The sequence below is a fragment of the Bradysia coprophila genome, unplaced genomic scaffold (genome assembly GCF_014529535.1).
Source record: "Bradysia coprophila strain Holo2 unplaced genomic scaffold, BU_Bcop_v1 contig_94, whole genome shotgun sequence".
NCBI classification, from domain to species: Eukaryota; Metazoa; Arthropoda; class Insecta; order Diptera; family Sciaridae; genus Bradysia; species Bradysia coprophila.
Window position 1 is genome coordinate 1,181,294 of NW_023504022.1, and position 20,024 is coordinate 1,201,317.

The 20,024-nt window shown below is 38.2% G+C and overlaps 1 protein-coding gene across 1 annotated transcript in view; it reads left to right on the forward strand.

Moving 5' to 3' along the window:
- Nucleotides 1-20,024, forward strand: part of LOC119084801 — a 48,833-nt gene that overhangs the window by 23,317 nt on the left and 5,492 nt on the right. Inside the window, exon 3 of the mRNA XM_037194868.1 lies at nucleotides 11,530-19,957. Within this exon, the coding sequence (XP_037050763.1) occupies nucleotides 11,530-19,957 (8,428 nt within the window). The remainder of the gene's footprint in view (nucleotides 1-11,529; nucleotides 19,958-20,024) is intronic.

Below are 20,024 nucleotides of genomic sequence, written 5' to 3' on the forward strand. Positions count from 1 at the left end.
TGGGTCTATTTTATCTCCCGATATATATCCATTACGAGCATTACATACTTCGTATATAATATCCTACGTGTATAAATGTTGGATTTAATGTTATACATAATTCACTTACTCTCGATTCACACAAAACTCATTTTGCGACGCTGCTAGCCTGCGTTGTCGGCACCGAATGCACGCAATTTGGAAATTATAATAGCAACACAAGTCATTCCATTTCCTAAGGGTTATCAACCTGTGAGCTATTTATATGCATGTAGATATGTGTATTACATTTACGTACGGAAAACACACTGCCTGTGTGGATTTTATTTGTATTTGGCTCGATTGTATATTTATATTACATTATGTGAATGACGACGTTGTTGTAGCTATTTCGTTATATAATATGCACGTCGTATGCGTATGTTATGTACATATGTACCATATAGAGAGATACCTCTTAAAAGAAAATTAAATAAAGCACACTACTCTTGTGATGATTACAAACCATTAATTTGAACAATTTTCTTTCAATTTTATCTCACCTCCTATCGGTGTATACCACTAACAGTTTTCCTATCTTTTATTCCATTTAATTTTTCTTAAAAGCGAAAAAAGGTGGAAAAATTAAAACTGATAGTGGTTTAACATTTCTTCTTCGAGCCACACCAATTTTTACAATAACAAACAACAACGAAATCAAACAAATTAACGATCCAATCTGAAACTGCCTGGAACGTCCCAGTACATCAAGAGTCGGTTGTTTTCAATGCAATATCAGTTGGCCGATTTATGTTTGTTTGCATGGCTTCCCTCGGAATAACACACAGTACCAATAAAATACTTTTTTTTTCATGCTTCAGGTCCGAAAATGTCAGCAAGTTTTTAGTTTTTTCCCTTGTTTTTGGTGAAAAATTAGATATGTACGAGATATGTATGAGAATGAAACACGAAATTTTTATTGGTATGTGTGTTTGCCCTCTTAATTATTTGCCGCTCTCCAAACTATCCAGAATGAAATCCACCGAATGGCATTAAGAGGTCAAATTGAACTATCAAAAGCGAAAACGTGTCAACATCAACGCATAGATGGATTGGTGCAAAATTATACGAAATGAGTATCTTATAGAAACTGATGTTGGGACCACATTTCGTCATAGTGCTAAGAAATTCATAAATAATATAAGATTATCGTCACTCTGGTGTGCAAGTGTGTGTAATATACACTTGAATGGTTATTCGAGGCTCTCGCAGAGTGACGAATATACTATTTTATTGGAATAGTGTTGATATGTCAAGCTCACCTACCAGCTGATGCTACACATACCTACAAGAATTCGTGTAGCACTTACTTCAATTCATGAAGCCTTCAATTTATTTGTTATAAATCTAAAAACTAATTTGAATAACTTCTTTGTAAAAAAAACAAATTTCCTTTCTAGGTATAATTACTATAAGATTCCAATTGAAGCCCTATTTACTTTCCGGAGTCTTAAGGTCATACGCTACGCATTGGCACTTTGACTGACGATAATCCGTCGTTTCGAAATTTATTTATTTTTCTGTTGACAGTTAACAATTTATACCATATATGAATGAGAGATATATACGACATGTAGAAGAAACAACATAGGCTACAATAGATCATTGTCAATGTCGTTTGAGCTGTCAAATAAGTTGTCATTTTCACAAAGCTAACCTCAAATCGAACAAAAAAAGTATTGGATGGTGAGACGCCACACAAATTTTCATACATTTCAAGGGGCGGCTCTGTGAACGAAACATCTTTTGAGGTTAGCTTTGTGAAATTGACAACTCATTTGACACTTTTTGAGAGAAGAAACCGCTATTTGACACTGATCTATTTTATGTGTCGGTAGCACCGAATTTGAGCTAGTTAGCTGTCAAAATTGTATCAGGTGTAGCGATGCGCTGAAGCGCTGTAGGAGCTACAAAGTATCATACATTTTGACAGCTAACTAGCTCAAATTCGGTACTACTAACACAGGTTTTTTTGTTCCACGAATATTCAACTTTGTCGTATATATCACTCTTTCATATATGTTTATACTCGATATACGAAATATACCCGATAAACTGGTTATGGGGCCTAGCAATACCCCAATACTCAATGGCATAATAGTCTATTATAGACTATTATGTCATTGCCAATACTGGTCTCAGATATTTTCTATCTGGTGCCATTTCCACTGGAAGAGGAGGAATGATATTAGGTTCGATAACTTTAATAATAGACATCAGGTACCATAGATTTTTGCAAATTTCTCAAAATCGATGAAGCCACGGTGAACTTTGACAATTTATTTATTATAGATATCAGCCGGCTGTGGCTGTTTTTAGACGCCGAATATACAGAAAAAAGCAAGTGATTTTATTTCTGTTTGTCACCTATCACTTTATAAAAGGAAAATAAAATATCTGACAAGTGTAAAAAATAACTGACAAATTGATTAATTTAGCTGGCAGCTTGTAATTGTCCGGAAAATAGTGGTAGGCACAAATCCTCAAACTTAAATTTATACAAATTCTTGGTCCGTTCATCAATTTTACACTCAAGCTAATTACAGTTATATTGTGTGTGCACTGCACCGTCGTCGTTACTGATGATATTAAATTCTAATGTTTAATGTTCGAACCCATTTCCAATATTTGCTCACCCAAAAAAGTATATATCAAATAATATAATCAGACAGTCGACCGTCTTTATCGTCTAACCAGGGTTTTTATTCACATTTTACTGTATCTATCTATACGACGGAGCGAACATACATACCTAAATGATATCTATGGACGTGTGTAGAAAGCGTTTTGTATAGATTTACTTCGTACAACATAACATCATCAAAACGTTGTTATAAACATTGTGTGTCGTGTGTGTGTGTGTGTGTGTGTGTTGTCGTTTTATTTTCTGTGTATGAAGCATCTCAGCCCCGTCATTTATGTAGCACATTCGTATAGTAGGTAACCTTCCTTTTGGCAAGAGTATGTATATTATCAGCAAGCCAGTCAACCTCAGGAATATGACTATAGCAAAAATATGTATTGCAAAGCCGAGACATCGACTCAAGTAATACAAGACATTTATTTTTTTTTTCTTTAAATCAATGAACTTCTCAGTGTTAATGATGTTTCTTTTGGATAATGATTATTTTGTGGAGTTGAAAACAGTGCATTCATTTTACCTGTGAACCAATTTTGGTTTTCAAAACTTTAAATGATAACTATGAGAAAGTACGGAAAAATGGGATTTAAAAAAAATTACGAAACAAAGCGATTTTGACAGTTTCTGCAAGTTCTACGCTCAATTTACATTATACCTTCGAATGCCATCATTACAACCGTATTTTGTTGACACTGAGGAAGCAACATCTGAAAAGCGCTCAAAGTCATACCTGATACAACGAATCAGAGTGGTCATTCAAAAAGGTAGTATCGCTTCCATCTTAGGAACGATAAATCCTTCTAAAAATTTGCATGAAATCTATAACTTGTAATGTCGTGATTAACAAATGTTGTTTGATCACATTTATTTAATGTTGTTTAGTCAAACTCTCTGATAGGTTAAATGAGTATCGATCATGAATGTTTACTTCTATCTCTATACGTGAAAATACTCTCAAAAACTAGCAAAAAATACCAAAAAATGTGTTCGATTTTTTTTGAGTGTTACGTTGTTAGGTGAGGTGACCGACGTAAAACTTTTTAATTTCTTCTTCAAAACTGTTACTTTTTTACCGTTTTCCGTCAGAAAAACATTGGGAATCAAGGCAAAACTTCTAAATTTCATTCCGTTCATTCCTCAAACTCACCTAACTGAGCGATCAATAACAATACAACATGAACAAAATGCACATCTCTACACAGATTTTAATTCAACATTCGTTATACATTTTTAATTCGAAAATGTCAAGGTTGTGTATATGCTGTGTGTAGAAACGAAATGAATAAAGTCTGTTCGTTCATTACTGTTTGTATATGTTGAATTAAATGGTTTTAGTGCGGAATTGTATAGTAAATTTTTGACTTGAATTTTATTTTTAAACACAGTACACGAGGAAAAAGCATTAAATCGTAAGCATGGATAAATCAATTCGGTACAGGATTTTTCGAAAGCAAATATCCTTTTTGAGAGTTTCGTCGATCATTCTCAAAAATTTCAGTTTTCAGCCTAAAAGTGGTTTCTTCATTGTTTCTGATTTAAACAAAGAAATGATAAGCATGTGATGCCGTATGTTTATATGATCAATGGCCCTAATGTTTAGAAATAACTAATATCAAATGTTTATTCCGGACCAGAAACACAACATAAAGGACCACAAACAACATGCATTAATGATAAATTAAAATGTCGCTTTCAAAGAACCCGTGAATTCCTGTTTATGTTCGATAAATCGGAATTACTATTTATGCAGAAAATTACTAGGTCATACAAACCAATAAACTGTCAATTCAAACAACTCTTGACGTATCCACTTTATATAAAACTAATGAAAGACTACCTTGACCTGACCTACTTTTAAAGCTGTGTCAATTACGAGCTTGTAAATAAAATATTTATTATGCCATATATTCATCCCGTATTCTTGTAGCATGATTGTGCCATTGATTACATTTATATATGTATATTGTACATACATAGCTGATGTGTAACATTTTGTATAAGAAAAAGCAAGATAATTTTTTCGTTTTCAAAGTGTTATCAAACTAAAAAGTAGTCAGTGCGATGTAGTTGGAGCAAGGCTTATATTTGAGAAAATAATTTCTTGAATTGATTCCTCGAGAATAAAATAATAAGAAAATCAAGACATTTTTCAAATGTTGAACCTATTATGGAGCGCCATCCATAGTTTCAATAGTACCCCATGCGTTCTCGGTACACGTACTTGTTTTAACGTCCATCAATCGTATTCTAAGATTGCCAGCCAGCCGCATTCAAAAATCATCAAATCATCAAAAATAAATTCTGCTTGAACCATGCTGAAGTCTTTGGTACAACAATTAGATCAACTGTGGCAATAGGTTTCATATTGAAGTGGAAATAATTATTGAGGAATGAACGATGTCAATCACCATTACATCCAATCATTGTATCAAAAAAAAAATCATGTCAACCTGGATTCAATATGGATTTCTTTAAGTCTGCTGAAGACCGAACAAGAGAGAAAACCAATTATTGCAGTGCCATATGTAAAAGGACTATTTGAGAAACTGACGTCAACGTGCAGCAAGGAATTTATGTTAGTCGGAAAAGGAGAGAACAATCTACGAAAAACGGTCTTCAGCAGACTTCAAGACAAGACGCCAACGTTGCAACAATCAAATGTAGTGTACAAAGTCACATGCTCATGCGGTTCAGTATATGTTGGAGTTGGACAGACGAAACAAAAGTTGTGCAAACGAATGTATCAACACAAACATGTTGACCACAGTGCCTTACTGAAACATGCTTTAGAGCAAAAACATATCCCATATCGACAGAAAAGTTAATTTGAAGCTCAGACTTGTGTTAGAAATGATTCATATTAGAAAAGCCCAGAATTGCATGAACGTTCAGCAAGATAGTGTAATGCTCGCTACGGCGTACGATAACGTAATTCGAAGAATAGTCTGCGATCGGTAAATTCGAATCCTTTGTTTCGCAATGTCAACGTTATGTTCATATCATCTATGTGATTGTTTACCTAGTCAATAGCGCAGCTCCGTTTTAGCAATTTAAATTATTTATTTATCAATTAGCTGCATGCCGTATTAAATTTAAAGGGTCCTGAACGTTTAATAATTTTTTGACCAGCAATGTTACTAGTGAGTTTGAATTTTTAGCCCCGTACGAAGTACTGGGGGCTTATAAGATTAATATGCCGTTTTTGTAACATGTTGAATTGGAAGCAGACGGTAAGGGCAAAGCATTTGTCTATGTTCATAGATAACGAATCCGCAATAAAAAAAATGTCCGTCTGTCCGTCTGTATGTGACCCCTCTAACTTGAGTAAATCATCTTTTTTCAAAATTCTTTTTTTCCCCGATTGGTATCGACAAAAGTAAGGTAGGGCTAGGGCCCTATAGGTGTTTTTCAGTCTTTCGACGATATCTACCGAAATACGCACGCAATAGCGGCTTGTGATATATCAAACGAAAGGTATTGACGAGTAGAACAAAGTTGCTGAACACTGTTTTTGGGTAAGATGCAACGTGGGCTTGTTGGGAGGGCTCAAAGGTCGTTACTCGGCCCTAAGTATTTTTTGCACATAAATCGAATAAATCTCATCCGATTTTGCTAGATTTAGTTTTTTATGGAAGGTAATTGAATGCCGAATAGAATTGTGGCAAAAAAAGTTTTAAATTTGGCCCTTGGACTAAGGCCGCTACTAGGCCCTAAGTGTTTTTTGCACATAAATCGAATAAATATCATCTGGTTTTGCTAATTTTTGTTTCATTTGAGAGGTAATTGAATACCCAATGGAAAGTTGGCAAAAAATTTTGGGTTTCTAAAATAATGTCGTAAATTGTTGGTTTTATTTGAGAGGTACTTCGTACGGGCTTCGTACGTAAATTTGACCATGCCCAACTTGACTTGCATTTTGGTAACAGACGCATTAGAGGGTTGTAGACGTATTAGGGTTCCGTACGGGGCTAGGTCGCAGCAAACGCTCCGACTGTTCTGATGCCTTGTTTCTTTGGAGCAAAAGCATAGTTTCTTATCGTATATTTCAGTGACAAAGAGCTTCCAATGTGGTGTGGAAACATTTGATGAGTAGAATTACTTGTGTTTTGTTTTGATAGTCCTGAGTTAGTCGTTATCTGATTGAAGCAAATGTATTTTCAGCCATTGATAATGTCCTTGATGTGAGGACGAAATATTTGGCGATAAATAAATCTAGCTTTTGAGCAAATCCGAATTTTCAACTCTAACATTTTGGTACCAGCTCATACAACCAACGTTTTGTAATTTATTGATTATTGTAAATTTTTCGTTCTGTGATGAGATGCGAAGTATCTAATATATTACATAACACAAAAATTTTAAGCCGTACATTTAAAACTACAAGCCGCATATTTTCAATCATCGATCAGAGCGAGAATTCCGAAGACTTGTTAATTATAACTTGGCTTCGGGTACTTGCCATTGCGTATTGCACATATAAGTGTCAACTTGTAAGCAATTGCCAACTGAATAAAAAAAAATCATTAAAGCACAACTAGAAAATAATTTAAAAATATAAAAAATTAAGAGGCATGTTCCGGCCTAATTGGTAAACAAATTAATCTGTCGTTATAACCTTTCCGTATAGTAAGATACACAAACAATTTAATGATTTTGTCTACTATTTTTATCTTTAAATAATTCACGAAATCATTCTATGTCTGTGTATATCTACTGATATCGACTCCAGTGTCTGTCGATCGGAAGAATTGAATTCGAGAAAATATTTTTTTTTGCAATTCCGAGCCATAATCCTCACCTTTCTATGCATGTGTTTGATGCCATATGAATGAAGATTTTTTCACTGATACCTTCGTTAGCGTGCGAGAAACGTTTTCCAGCACTCATTTGTAGTGCGAGGATACAATACATTTGTGGATAACATGCAGACAACTCGATCAATGAAACGAATTTTAGTTTACATGTAGATATGCAATGAAAATAAGATTAATGTTTTGCATTGGAAAGGTGTGATTATGATCTGTATCACAAAAAAAAAACGTTGTTTCTACCGCGGTAGGTATCTGCGCTTCGCCTCGGATCGACATCTAGTGATAGAAAATACCTACCTTGGTAGAAAAATAACTATTATGGGTAGTAGCGCGCTTATATATTGTATCTTATTTATGTACTTGTTCATGCTGCATACATTCAATCCACGTTTATACACACACACACACACACACACACACTTCTGTTTGACCAGAAAAGTTTCTAGGTCAGTTACATAAAAGTTTTTAATTTATGTCAACTATTTTTTACATTTCACAAGAAAAAAAAAACGTTTTGTTACTTATTTGCATAAAATTTATGCGATAAATTGAAATCTTGGGTCTTCTATGTGCGGTGGAGTGTTGTTATTTTTCGAAAGAAAACTTTCACATTGACATACAGTGCTCAGATTTTGCTTACAGCGAGTTGCGGAAAAAGTTCACAATTAATAGACGAGAGTCGATAAGAAAAATCAATAATAAAATCTTATAAAATCATAAATGTATCAGTCGAGTTCAAAGAAAGCATACTCCTCCATTGCCAACAAAACTGAGGAGACTCATAATCATTTATTTGAAGCAATATACCTCTTGGATATACAAAAACGATCACTTATTCAGGGGTCGTACTACTCCTTATTTTCCTGATTTTCCTTATTTTTGAAAAAACCACCTTATTCCTCCTTATTTTTGAAAAAGTTCCTTTTTTTTCCTTATTTTTCAATAATTTTGACGAGAAAACTACATTTTTGGATAACAGATAATAAAAAAAAATCGCTGCGCGGCAGAATACTGAGCAATAGGGTCATCGTAAATCTTCACCCGATCTCCTACTGCTAGTAAACAAACCATAGAAATGTAGTTCCTTGTTGTCGATTTTACTGAAGAAAAATATCCACGTGGATTACAGTAATTTTGCTACCTTCCCACTCAATGGGAAGAGCGGTGTTGAAGAAGGGGAGGGAGGGTAGAATTGAAGGTAACGGACGAATGTTTGGAAAGAATTGCCTCTGTCTCACGCTAAAAAGCGCGGTCATACTAAGTCAGTTAAAGCATCGACTTTACAAAAAGTCAGTCTAAGAAACAATCTAACGACAATAGAGCACAGTGGGGGAGGGGGTCCCAAAGTTTCAAAATTTTGGTGGACGCCACTTGTGTGCGACCTGTTGGAGGCTTGAAAAGGTCAATGGAATCTACCTGTTCCAAGTCATCTATGGGAAGAATCATTATTTTATTATTTCACTGATGTACTAAGAGGGAAACTTTCCCAACAAACTATTTGGTGGTAGATCACACAAAAAAACAAGACCTACATAAACTTAAATTCATTTGATCAAATTATTGTGTTGTTTACAAATTTGATATAATTCTGACCTCAAATCTCTACTTCACCTAAAAGAAAATTAAGGAATGTAGCATATTGAGAAATGTACAGTTTTATCCTGAGGTTCAAAACACGACCTACAACCAATGGAATGTTGTAAAGAGCCATAGTCTTATTTTGTGGGTTGTGTGGATTATTTGTATTAATATTTACACGTAAATATTCACAGTCCACAAAATAAACAATTGACATGGTATAAGAAAGTAGCGGTAAGCTAAGGTTAATAATTTCAAATTAACTTTTACTATTAAACCATGGTAATTCATAGGCCGCGTTCAGGAACGAAAAATTCTTCACTGAGTGAACATTCGTTTCGTTGAGTTAACGCTGTCAAGTTTAACTTTGAGGTTAGATTTCTCACGATGTACTTTGGTCGTGAAAGTTTACCCAGATGTCATGAACGTTTCGTTTCTGAACGTGGCCCATTGCGTTTAAGTGGATTTAAGTGGATTAAATTAGTGTAAAATCGTTGAATATGGGTATGGGAATTTTTGAAAAACTTCGTAATTTTTGATTATGAGCCTAAAAAAGCGTGCAGGGGGTGTGCGTATAAAAAATCATCAAGATTTTTACCCAAAAATTTACTTCCAAGCTCCTTATTTTCTCCTTAATTTCAACCGAAAAATTCCTTATTTTCTCCTTATTTTTTTAAAAAAACCTCCTTATTTCCTTAATAAGGCACGCCGTTTTTGAGTGCGAGGTCTGAACTTATTCTTCTGCAAAATAATTTAACTTTCTGCCTCCGCCGTGTGGCTAGAGGTTAGTGATAGTAGTTACACTAACAACGATTTTGATTATTGACAATCGAAAGTTAAGGCCAGTTCATACTCGCATACATTTTTGCGATATATGCGACCATGAACTGGCCTTAAGGTACCATACAAACAGGCTCAGATTAGTTTTTTTTTTGCGCTTGAAGTCACGGGTGTTTTTAAGCTTTTTGAGTTTTTACACACTTTTTTTCTATCAATTCCTAGACTCTTACTTTCCGAAAAAGTGTGTATAATACCTTTTTGCAATTACACACTTTTTCATTTTTTTAGAGTAAAATGTGTAATGATTACACACTCGTAGACTGAAGAGTGTGTAATTATTACACATTTAACGCAGCTCCAAATTTACTCCTTCCAAATCACAAATTCAGCGTCGAACGTGGCTTCGCTTTTATCTTTCGTTGCTTTTCACAAAAGGAGCACTCACACAATGCGCTAAGAATCTGTTTGCGAATTGGAACGGCTTGTTCCACTTTTTCGTCTTCGGACGATGATGATTTCTTCGATGTATTGAGCGTCTGGATACTTTTTTACTCTTAGCTCTACCCAATTGTTCAATTTTCTCTTCATTCTTTCGAAAAGACTTGCAGTAATGTACAGAAAATATTAAAAGAGCGAAGTAAGGTTCGAGTGTCTCATTTGAAATTAAAAAATATTAATTATCAGTTAAATGGATTAAGCTCATAAAGCTTCGTTTGGAATGAAGCCTCAGTTTTTTTTGGCAATAAGTCGATTTTTTACATTTTTTATTAGGCATAGTGTGTAATTTTACACACTTTTACTACGAACAAAAAAGTGTGTAAAATACACACTTTCAAAAAGTTTTTACACACAATGTGTAAAATACACGCTTAAAAAAGCCCGTGGCTTGAAGACTGAAATTTGACCTATTTTGACACGGCAACCAAAATCAAAAAGTTCAATAACCTCGAATATCTCAAAAAAAATAACCTTCTCGGCCGAAAAAGTTATTTGTTCAACGTGGGTCATAAGTCACCTGAGAAAATGCAATTTCCAACTTTTTTCCGCCAACTTCTTCACAACAAAGGCTTCCAAAGTTCATCGGAGGGGATTTTCTCGCCTGTGTTGTAAAAGTTGATATATTTTTTTCGTATGCGATCAAGTGTGTACGCTCTGTTGTTAATAGTTATTTATCTGTCTAGAACGATAATCTCGTGCTTATCCCTCTAGGGAGTTTTTGTTTATCTCGATATATCTGTTCTCGACAGATAAAATATGATATGCACCTATTGCCAGACTGTTATTTTGACGTGTAGGCATTATGACCCACGCCTTCGGCTAGGGCAATAATGTCCTACACGTCAAAATACCAATCTTGGCAACAGGTGCATAATATATATTATGTATGCTTGTATTTATGTAAGTGAGGGCGACAAGCGGAAGTGCCTAAAATCAACCGTCCACAACAGATGCGTGTACTATTGTGCAAATTAACTTTAGTGTCTGTCAGAAGAAGCAGTAATGATTTTTAGCTTTAGCCTTAGACGAATTATGATTAGTCTAAATTTTTAGCTCAAAGATTTTCATTCGACGAAACTTCCGTTTTATTGTTTCGTAGGTCCGGTATTAGAAAATTTCGTATCGACAACCATTAAAGACATAAATTAAGATGACGTTAATCACTCAAGCAATACGACTAATATGTATTTCATTTGTTTTCAGAGAAATGAGAATCCGATTGATCCAAAAGCCGAATCAAACAATGTTGACTCCAACGTCAACGCAAAACAATCGGACACAAGAGAAGCCAACAACACAACTACCGATCCAAATCAATCACCAGCTAATCACAACGAACAAACAACCATCCTAATTGACGACTCACATTGTTCTCCTGCCGCCAATAATAAATCAACAGAAAATTCGAAACAAAGTAACGTCGATCAACAGCAAGTACCTACATCGTCGACTGAGTCTAGCGATCTCTGTTCCAATGAACGCCGGGACGAAAAAGTGAACTGTGAATCACCACCGGTGAAGGAAGAAAGTGATTCAACAGTTCCGGTGACAATAACAGAGAACGCGACTGTTAAAAGTTCTAACGAATCGAACAACGACCACACTGTAAATGACCTGGCTTCAAGTTCGGTCTTACTTGAAGTGCAAAGTGATTGCCGAACAGAAACAAAACCTAATATAGAATTAGTTAAAAGTGAGATTATAAATGAATTAACGACAGCAAGTATTGCTAATTGTGATAGTAGTGAAATATTAGATGATTCTATTATGAATGTGATCCATTCGAACAGTAGCAATAATGTGAGTGATAGCCACGGTGATAATGTGGAAACGGCAATTCCAAGTGAATCGTCATCTCCAACGACAGAAAAAGGTGCTAAAGCGGTCATCGATAAATCCTCCGACGAAAAATTGAATGAATCGGGAAGGAGTCTCATGTCTTCAGAAGCTTGTTCAATAGACGCTTTATCTCTGGTCGGTTCGACTGACGATGTCAACCACTCAAATGGTGACAAATTACAGAACGAGCCAACCAGTTCTGGTGAAACTGGAAAAGTTGGGTCGGACAGCGATGACACGCCATCGGTACATCCTATTATCAGTGATAAAGGTGGCGGTACGGACAATCAGAATGCCGATATTTCTGCTCAACAGCAACCCGCAGGACCTGCGAATACAATTGTTTTAAACAATTCAGTAGATAGTATTAACTGTTTAGTGGACACAAACGATCCAACGACAGAACGAACAATCTATGAAGTGAACAAATTAGACGAGCATCCAGAAATCGACATGCGTTCGACGACTATACGGACGGAAGAGAAAATTGGTTGTGATTCAAAGCATTCCAGCAACGTGCAGAATCCGGTTGCTTACTCTGGGTCGGTGATACGACTGTCGACCGTTGCCGAAACCAGCGATGATCAACGTGACAATATCAACGTGACGTCGAACACAATTGCTGTCGATCATTTGGTTCGTAGCAAAAGCATTTCACACATTGAGTTACCAAAGTCTTCATCGACGGACACAAGCATTGCATCAATGAAATTAAATCAAAAGTCACCGCGTACTGCTTCACCAAATGACATGACATTAGACTTAACACAATCGCATTCGTTGTCTGGACGACCGAATAGCTTGTATGTAAGCAATCCCGACTTTACCCGACCGAAACCGTCCACGGAAGATTTGAGTTCGTTACGCATGAAGCCTCCAGATTTCAGTAAAATTACGCACGCTTATTCAACGAACAATTTGAAAATACCAAATCCTAATTTCAACGAAATGGAGACTTCGCTAAAGCAACACCAGCCATCCCACCAAACGCCCATTAATCCAGCCAATTTTGCGGAAATTAGCAAACGGCGGAATTACATCAGCGATTTACAACTTAAAACATCAACAACACCGTCCACACAAGCTAGTTCATTCGACCGTTCACTGGACGGTAGTCGAAGTATGTCCAATCTGTACGTTAAAACGCCGGACTTTTCTTCACAAAAGAAAAAGTGTCATGATTCAGTCGACGAACCGATAGCGCATGTTATACATAAAAACCCTTATCCCATCCAAACGGAAAAGTCGAGTATAATCATAGCACCACCAACAGCAACAGTTGCGACGCCATCTGATCCATCAATCATCTATCGAAGCTATCCGCAAATTTCGCAGGATGTTACGATGTCGATAGTACCCACACAAAGTGTCCCGCTTTCGCAACATCAGCAGCAGCAACATCAACATTTGTCACAAAAGCAGAGTATGGCTGAGCCACAGCCATCCAATGATCAAAGATTTAGGCAGCAATATCCATCCGATATGCACAAAGGACATCCGTCCATGTATCCATCAACTGTTCTTACCGCTCCACACAATTTGTACGAAAGTCGCATTCACGATGTGTTACATCCATCAAATCCACTGAATGCATCGTACAAGGAAAAGGTTGAATCAGACAGTATTGGTCATCCTCATCAACGTGAAAGTAGTCGCGCGGCTGTGATCCAATCTGGAAAGTCTATCACCGTTGAATCTGACGTATTCAATCAAAGATTACAGTCGACCTACAATCAGCCATCATACTATGAGAAACCGATAGGGAAGCCGGTTGTAGCTAGTCAACCATTAGACTATATACAAAGTCAGCAACAGTTTACTAACTCCAGATATACGCCCGATTTACATCAGAGAATGCAACCAAACAAACTGAGTTACGAACGTCCCGGCTATTCTGAATCAAATCCCGGTATGTATCAAGACCATTACAAGCAACCACCACAGTCAGTGAAACATACCAGCGGCCCACAAATGGCCGCTCCATCGAATCGACCATCACATCCTGTCATGAACTCGAAGCCAATTGATATTCCTAGCAGCGGTCACATGAATCCACCGCAATATTGGCCTAGTCACAGTCCTCGTATCTCACAGAGTCCAATATCGTTGTCATCGTCTCCACTCAGCGGTCGCGTAACACAAAGTCCAGCCGGAGCTAGTCCATCGCCGCAGCATCATGTTATGCAGACACCTAGTTCATTGCCGGCACAAAGCCCAACATATCGTTACTCATCACCGAATCAGACACAACCACCGACATCATATAACATACCAACGACAGCTTCTAGTCCAACACAGTTTAAGGACACCGTGAATTCAGCAATATATCAGAAACCATCTAAATCAAAGTCTTCAAAGTCGTTGACGAAACGAAATGTGCCGCAGCAGTCTGGTACACCAAACTATTATTATCTACCTCCAGAAACGACTCATTTTCCTGGCCATCAATATTCAATTAAAGTTGAGCAGCCTACTCATTATCCACCAAATCAATACTCCAACAAGACTGACAATAATCTTCGCGACGACACCAGATCGAAACAAAACAAATCATTTCCCGATTATGTGGACTTAACGAAACCGTTAAAAACATCCGATATCCCGTCACCACACTTGCCAAATTTGGTAGCGCAGCAAAGCCGTTACGACCACCGACATTCGAATGAAAGACATGAATCGTATCTAAATCACCGCAGCGACAGTATCTCCAACAAACATGCACAGGAGCCGTCGTCTGCTAACCGGTCATTGGACAAGCATAATATGTTTAATTCACAACAGAAAACCATAATGGATCCATACGCCTATCGGAAGGCGTCTGAGGCTGATCTCAATTATGAAATTATTAAGAAAACTTTGAACAAAGACATATCGATCCGACGATCTGATACCGATCTCAGTTGCAGCATATTTGATACACCGAAATTGAATCAATCGAAAAATGTCGTCTATCCGACATCTAACGATCAATTCTATGGCAGAGGATCGTCCTATCATCAGAGTTTCAATTATCCTCAACAACCGGCTGAAGCAACGATCAGACGAGACATGAAGGGTAATCAGATTGTGGATGGTAATCGATATTATTCTGGATCATCCCAACCGACAACCAAAATATACGGGGCTGAACATGTCTCCCGATCTAAGCCCAATTCTGTTGACAGTAATAGTTTGCGACCGCCTAATGATCTTAAAAAACACGATCTTAGCGTGACAGTTTCGCGAATAGGTTTAGCTAATTCTCAATCGGTCGAACAAGCCAGGCTTCAGCATTCCGAGACAACAATTCAACCGACAACATCACGACATCAATCAACTGCTCAAGTAGCTAAGACTCACCTGCTACAGCCACAACCAAATATTCCGCAAAAACCAACTTCCACTAGCGTCAAAACTGTGCTAACGCCAGTAAAACGTGAGTCTCCGTTAGATTTGAGTGTAAAAACTGTTAAAACTAAAGCCGATTCGACGGGTGATGATTATGCTGTACCGTCGTCGTCACGCGACTATAATACTCCGTTGTCGCTGAAAGTAGACTTTTCACCTAATTTCCAGAAACACACCCGAGTGTGCGAAAAAAGTACTGCCAATCACATATCATCTCGCCATGAACATCCAACAACAAATACTCAGTATCCATCGCTTCCGATTCAGCGACCAACATCACAACAATCGACAAGTCAAAATGTGCCGCAAAAAAATACTGATAAATTGCAGGATGTCAGATATCAGCAGTATCCACATCACTTACATGGTCTATCGACGTATGTACAATTTCCAGCACCAACACCAGTAGCACCGTCGACCCAAAGTCGATCACATCAGTTGCCAAGCGATTCGTTCAAACATCAATCGAAACCAGTGCTAAATCCGACTGTGCCAACAGTTTTTGGCCGAAAACCCGAAGAACTCAAAAATCTTCCAATCAATCCTGAATCACAAGACTGTAAAACTGCGCCAAGCGCTTTCGGATCGTATGAAAACGACAATCGACTGTCGAAGAATCGACCGTTAAAATCAAACTACCACAACAAACTTCAAGAGCATGTATTGATTTCACACAACAAACCGCATGAAACGTCCGTTAAATACTCGGACTTCAAAACGAAGGACTCACAAAATGTTTCAATTCCTAATTCGTCTGTTGAAACGATAAAAGACCGTCCACCATATCCATACGCTACAACTGAAAAACCTGAATATATGGCACAGTATCAAAACCATAGAACAATGCCCGTTCAGTCTCGAATCGTTGAACATGTACCACAAGGCCATTACGATCCGCATTGTTCCAGGAAACGACAGGCCGATCCACCGATCCATAACCAGTATCCGAAATCGAAGCAAGTGCGACCTAATGAACCGCCTAATCAACATTTCTATCACATGGATGAACGATATCCTCCAGCAGCAGATTCAAAGAGTCATGATCGGTTTGAGATGCCCGCAGAAAAAATTATTTTTCATCCAAGGTTCGCAACAGCAAATTATCAAAGAGTACTGCCCGAGCAAAACTATTCATCTGTACGAGCAATGCCACCAAATGATACTGAGCCAAATGAAATGAGAAATACAGCAGCGGCGATTAGAGATAACATTTCACCAAATTATAACAAACAGTATCCGTACCACTATCCGGAAACAATGCACAATCCAATGGAAAGTAAACCTACTTCACATCCCCCAATTATATCATATCCAACGGAGCAACATGAAAAACATTTGGCGTATCAAAAGAGCAAGAAAGAAATGTACAATAAAGTTCCATCGCCAGCGGAACAGAATTGTTATCCACGAGACAGTAAGCATCATCCTTACGAAAATTACAATTCCGAACCGTACCAATCGTACAAAAATGACGCGAAACCGTATTACAACGATGTTGGCTATCCTCCCAGTCAACAATATCCGAAACAAGGTGTGTGTGATACACCACAACAAGTGTATCAACAACCATGGCCAACGAATCAACCAACATTACAACCCGACTCGAGTAAACAGTCCTACTGTCCGTCATCGGAAATTCGTAACAGAGAATTCAATCCCATGGGCTATACACCGCGACCGTCATCTGATGTAGCAGTTAGACCGAATGTTCGCTTAAATTCAATTACAACGGAGCAATCCACGTCTCGCCAACCGACCACACTGAAGGGTGCCGACCAGACGGTCATATCGAAACTACGAACCAATTTGGAGATGAAGGAAATTGAAAAACAAAAATTGTTACGCAATCAAAGCAGCACAGAGACGGTGGACGAAGAAAATCCGAAATCTGACATTGCATCGTTGATTGCGGCTCGTATTCGTACGAAAGGCGAACTGAAGGGATTCACTCCGATGCCAACATCCGTTCCAGAACCTAAATCGGACGCATCTAATCAATGTGATGTAGAAAATATGAAAGAAAAGTTGGTGCCGGTTACGGTCTGCGAACCAGGTGGCGACAGCGACAACGCTACTGCGTTCGATTTATTGGATTGGGGAAGTGCTTGTAATGACTTTGTGGAACAGCTAAAAGGAACGGGAACAAAGAAACGCGGTCGTCGACGACGTGGCAAGTCGTTGTTTTTCGACACTGAATTTGAAACAGTTGGACAGGACGTACCGCTACAAAATCTCCCGGGTGTAGATTACAAATGTGATATTGACGAAAATGTGGCAAGCTTTGCGAAGACAGTTAATCAGGAGGATGAAACCCCGAAGAAAGATGAAGGTAGTTCCAGTGACGAAGACAAACCGTTATTGTTTCTGCGACAAAAAAGTTTGAACGAGACGGGAAAATTAAAGGCGTCTCAGAGTGACGATGTTGTCAACGATTCATCGACACTCTCAGAGACCACCAGACAGGCGCAAAAGCGAGCAATTGTGTTCACCAAACTGACCGATAAAATTTCCAAAAACAAAAAGGAACAGCAACGAGAAAAGCGCGAAAATGAAAAGAGAATATCGATCGCATCGAGTTCGGAAAGCGACGGTGATGTTTCGCCGAAAATAAACAAACGGCCGAAGAAGACCGTTAGAAAACCACGAACCAGATCTAGTGTCGGCTATCAAAACGCATCGGACGATGAGACCTCTGAGAACGGTTCAAAAAACTCCAAGCGAACAAATGATCATACGAAGCGGAAAAAAAGTGCTAAGTCGTCATCCGATTCGGAGCCGTTGAAGCGTAGGACAAAAACTCCGAGAATTGATTCCGATGATAAGTCAGACAATGATGATGACAAAGACTGCCCTGTAAAATATGTGGCCATAAAACAGGAAGTGATTAGTGACGACGATGAATCTGATTGTAAGATGGAGGTGCTGAAAACACCGGTCAAAAAGGAGCCCGGTGTGATTAATGTGAAAATTGAAGAGACAATGACGCGATCGAAACGAAAACAGGAATTGGAACGACAAAAAGCTAATAGTAAAGTCTTACGCAACGACAAAATGGTGAAAAATGTGTCAGTCTTCGAGCGGAAATCGTATGATTCGAAGAAAGGAGCCGAAAGAAACTCGCAAAGATCCAAATGTAAGACGTTATGTAAGGACGACGGTAAAAGGAAATTCGACGACACTGAAACCACTGGTGAGTCATCAAAAAACGACAGTGCGAAGAAAAAGGGATGTCGTAATGCTTCCGTTCAGTCAATATCGAGTGACAGCGACGAGAATGAGGAATTACCTTTAACGCGTCGACGAACTCGCTCTGCTAAATCAATGGATCAACGAACGCCCGAAAAGATTAAAAATGCGGCTGACAAAGTGGTCGAAAAAAAGTGGTCTCGAAATTCTCCACAAAAAAAGGCGCTCAAAGAACCCACCACCAAACCGTCGATCGAGCAATTTCCGCCGGGTTGGGAGAACGAAGTGTATGAATTCAAACGATCCCTCAAAATCCCGGCAAGTTTGATTACAATAAAAAAACCATCGTGGTACCGTAAATCGATCTCGCTGCCAGACCTAGATCCTCATTCGAGTGACACTTCAGAGACGTTTTCTGAAAAGAAGCAATTGTTTTTGAAACCATTTAGCGAGCTGAGCGATCGGAAACCAACTAAAAAGGAACCGAAGCAATCCCACCAAACCAATACTCCGAGCACTAATGTAAAAACGACTGCAGAGGCCGCAGAAAAAGTTCCCAACGATATACGATCTACGTCTATCATTGATCGATTGCATCAGAAAATCATTCCTCCAATCAACAGGAACAGTAAGAAGGCACGGCTACTCCATTCCAATGAACCGAAACTCTTACCCCAATCGAATGAGATCGAACTGCTCTCAACTCCTGGTTCAGAAAATGTCTTCAAACACCAAAGTGTATTTGAAACGGCTGTCCTGAACTCAAGAACACGTAAAGAATATCGCACACAAAAGAATCAGGAAATTATTCGTGAAGTGTTTGGATGTGACGATCGTCCAGCATCAGCGCCACCTTTACATGCCGTCGACAAAAGCGTACCAGCCATTACGTTTGACCAGAAGTACAAACAGTACCTTGAAAAGATGAATATGGACTTCGGCGATAGTAAGGAAGCTAATTGTGAAATTACGGCCGATGTGTCTATTGTCAAGCAGGAGAAAATGGATGATGATAGTTTGCTGAACGATGATGAAACGCAAGATACGGAAATCAATGATTGTGAAAGAAATGCGTTGGACATTAAAGATGAACCGATTGATTCGAACGAAAGAGATACGCCGAGTGTATCGGAACGGGAAGGCATAACGCCGAGCTCACTTTCGTTGATTCGTAAGCGAGGCAGAGGAGCACGTGGCGGTCGTAGGAAAGGAAGTTCAGGTGAGAATATAAAATTAAGGTAACAGCTGGCCGATTCGAAGAATTTTAGGTGTAACTCCGTTCGTGC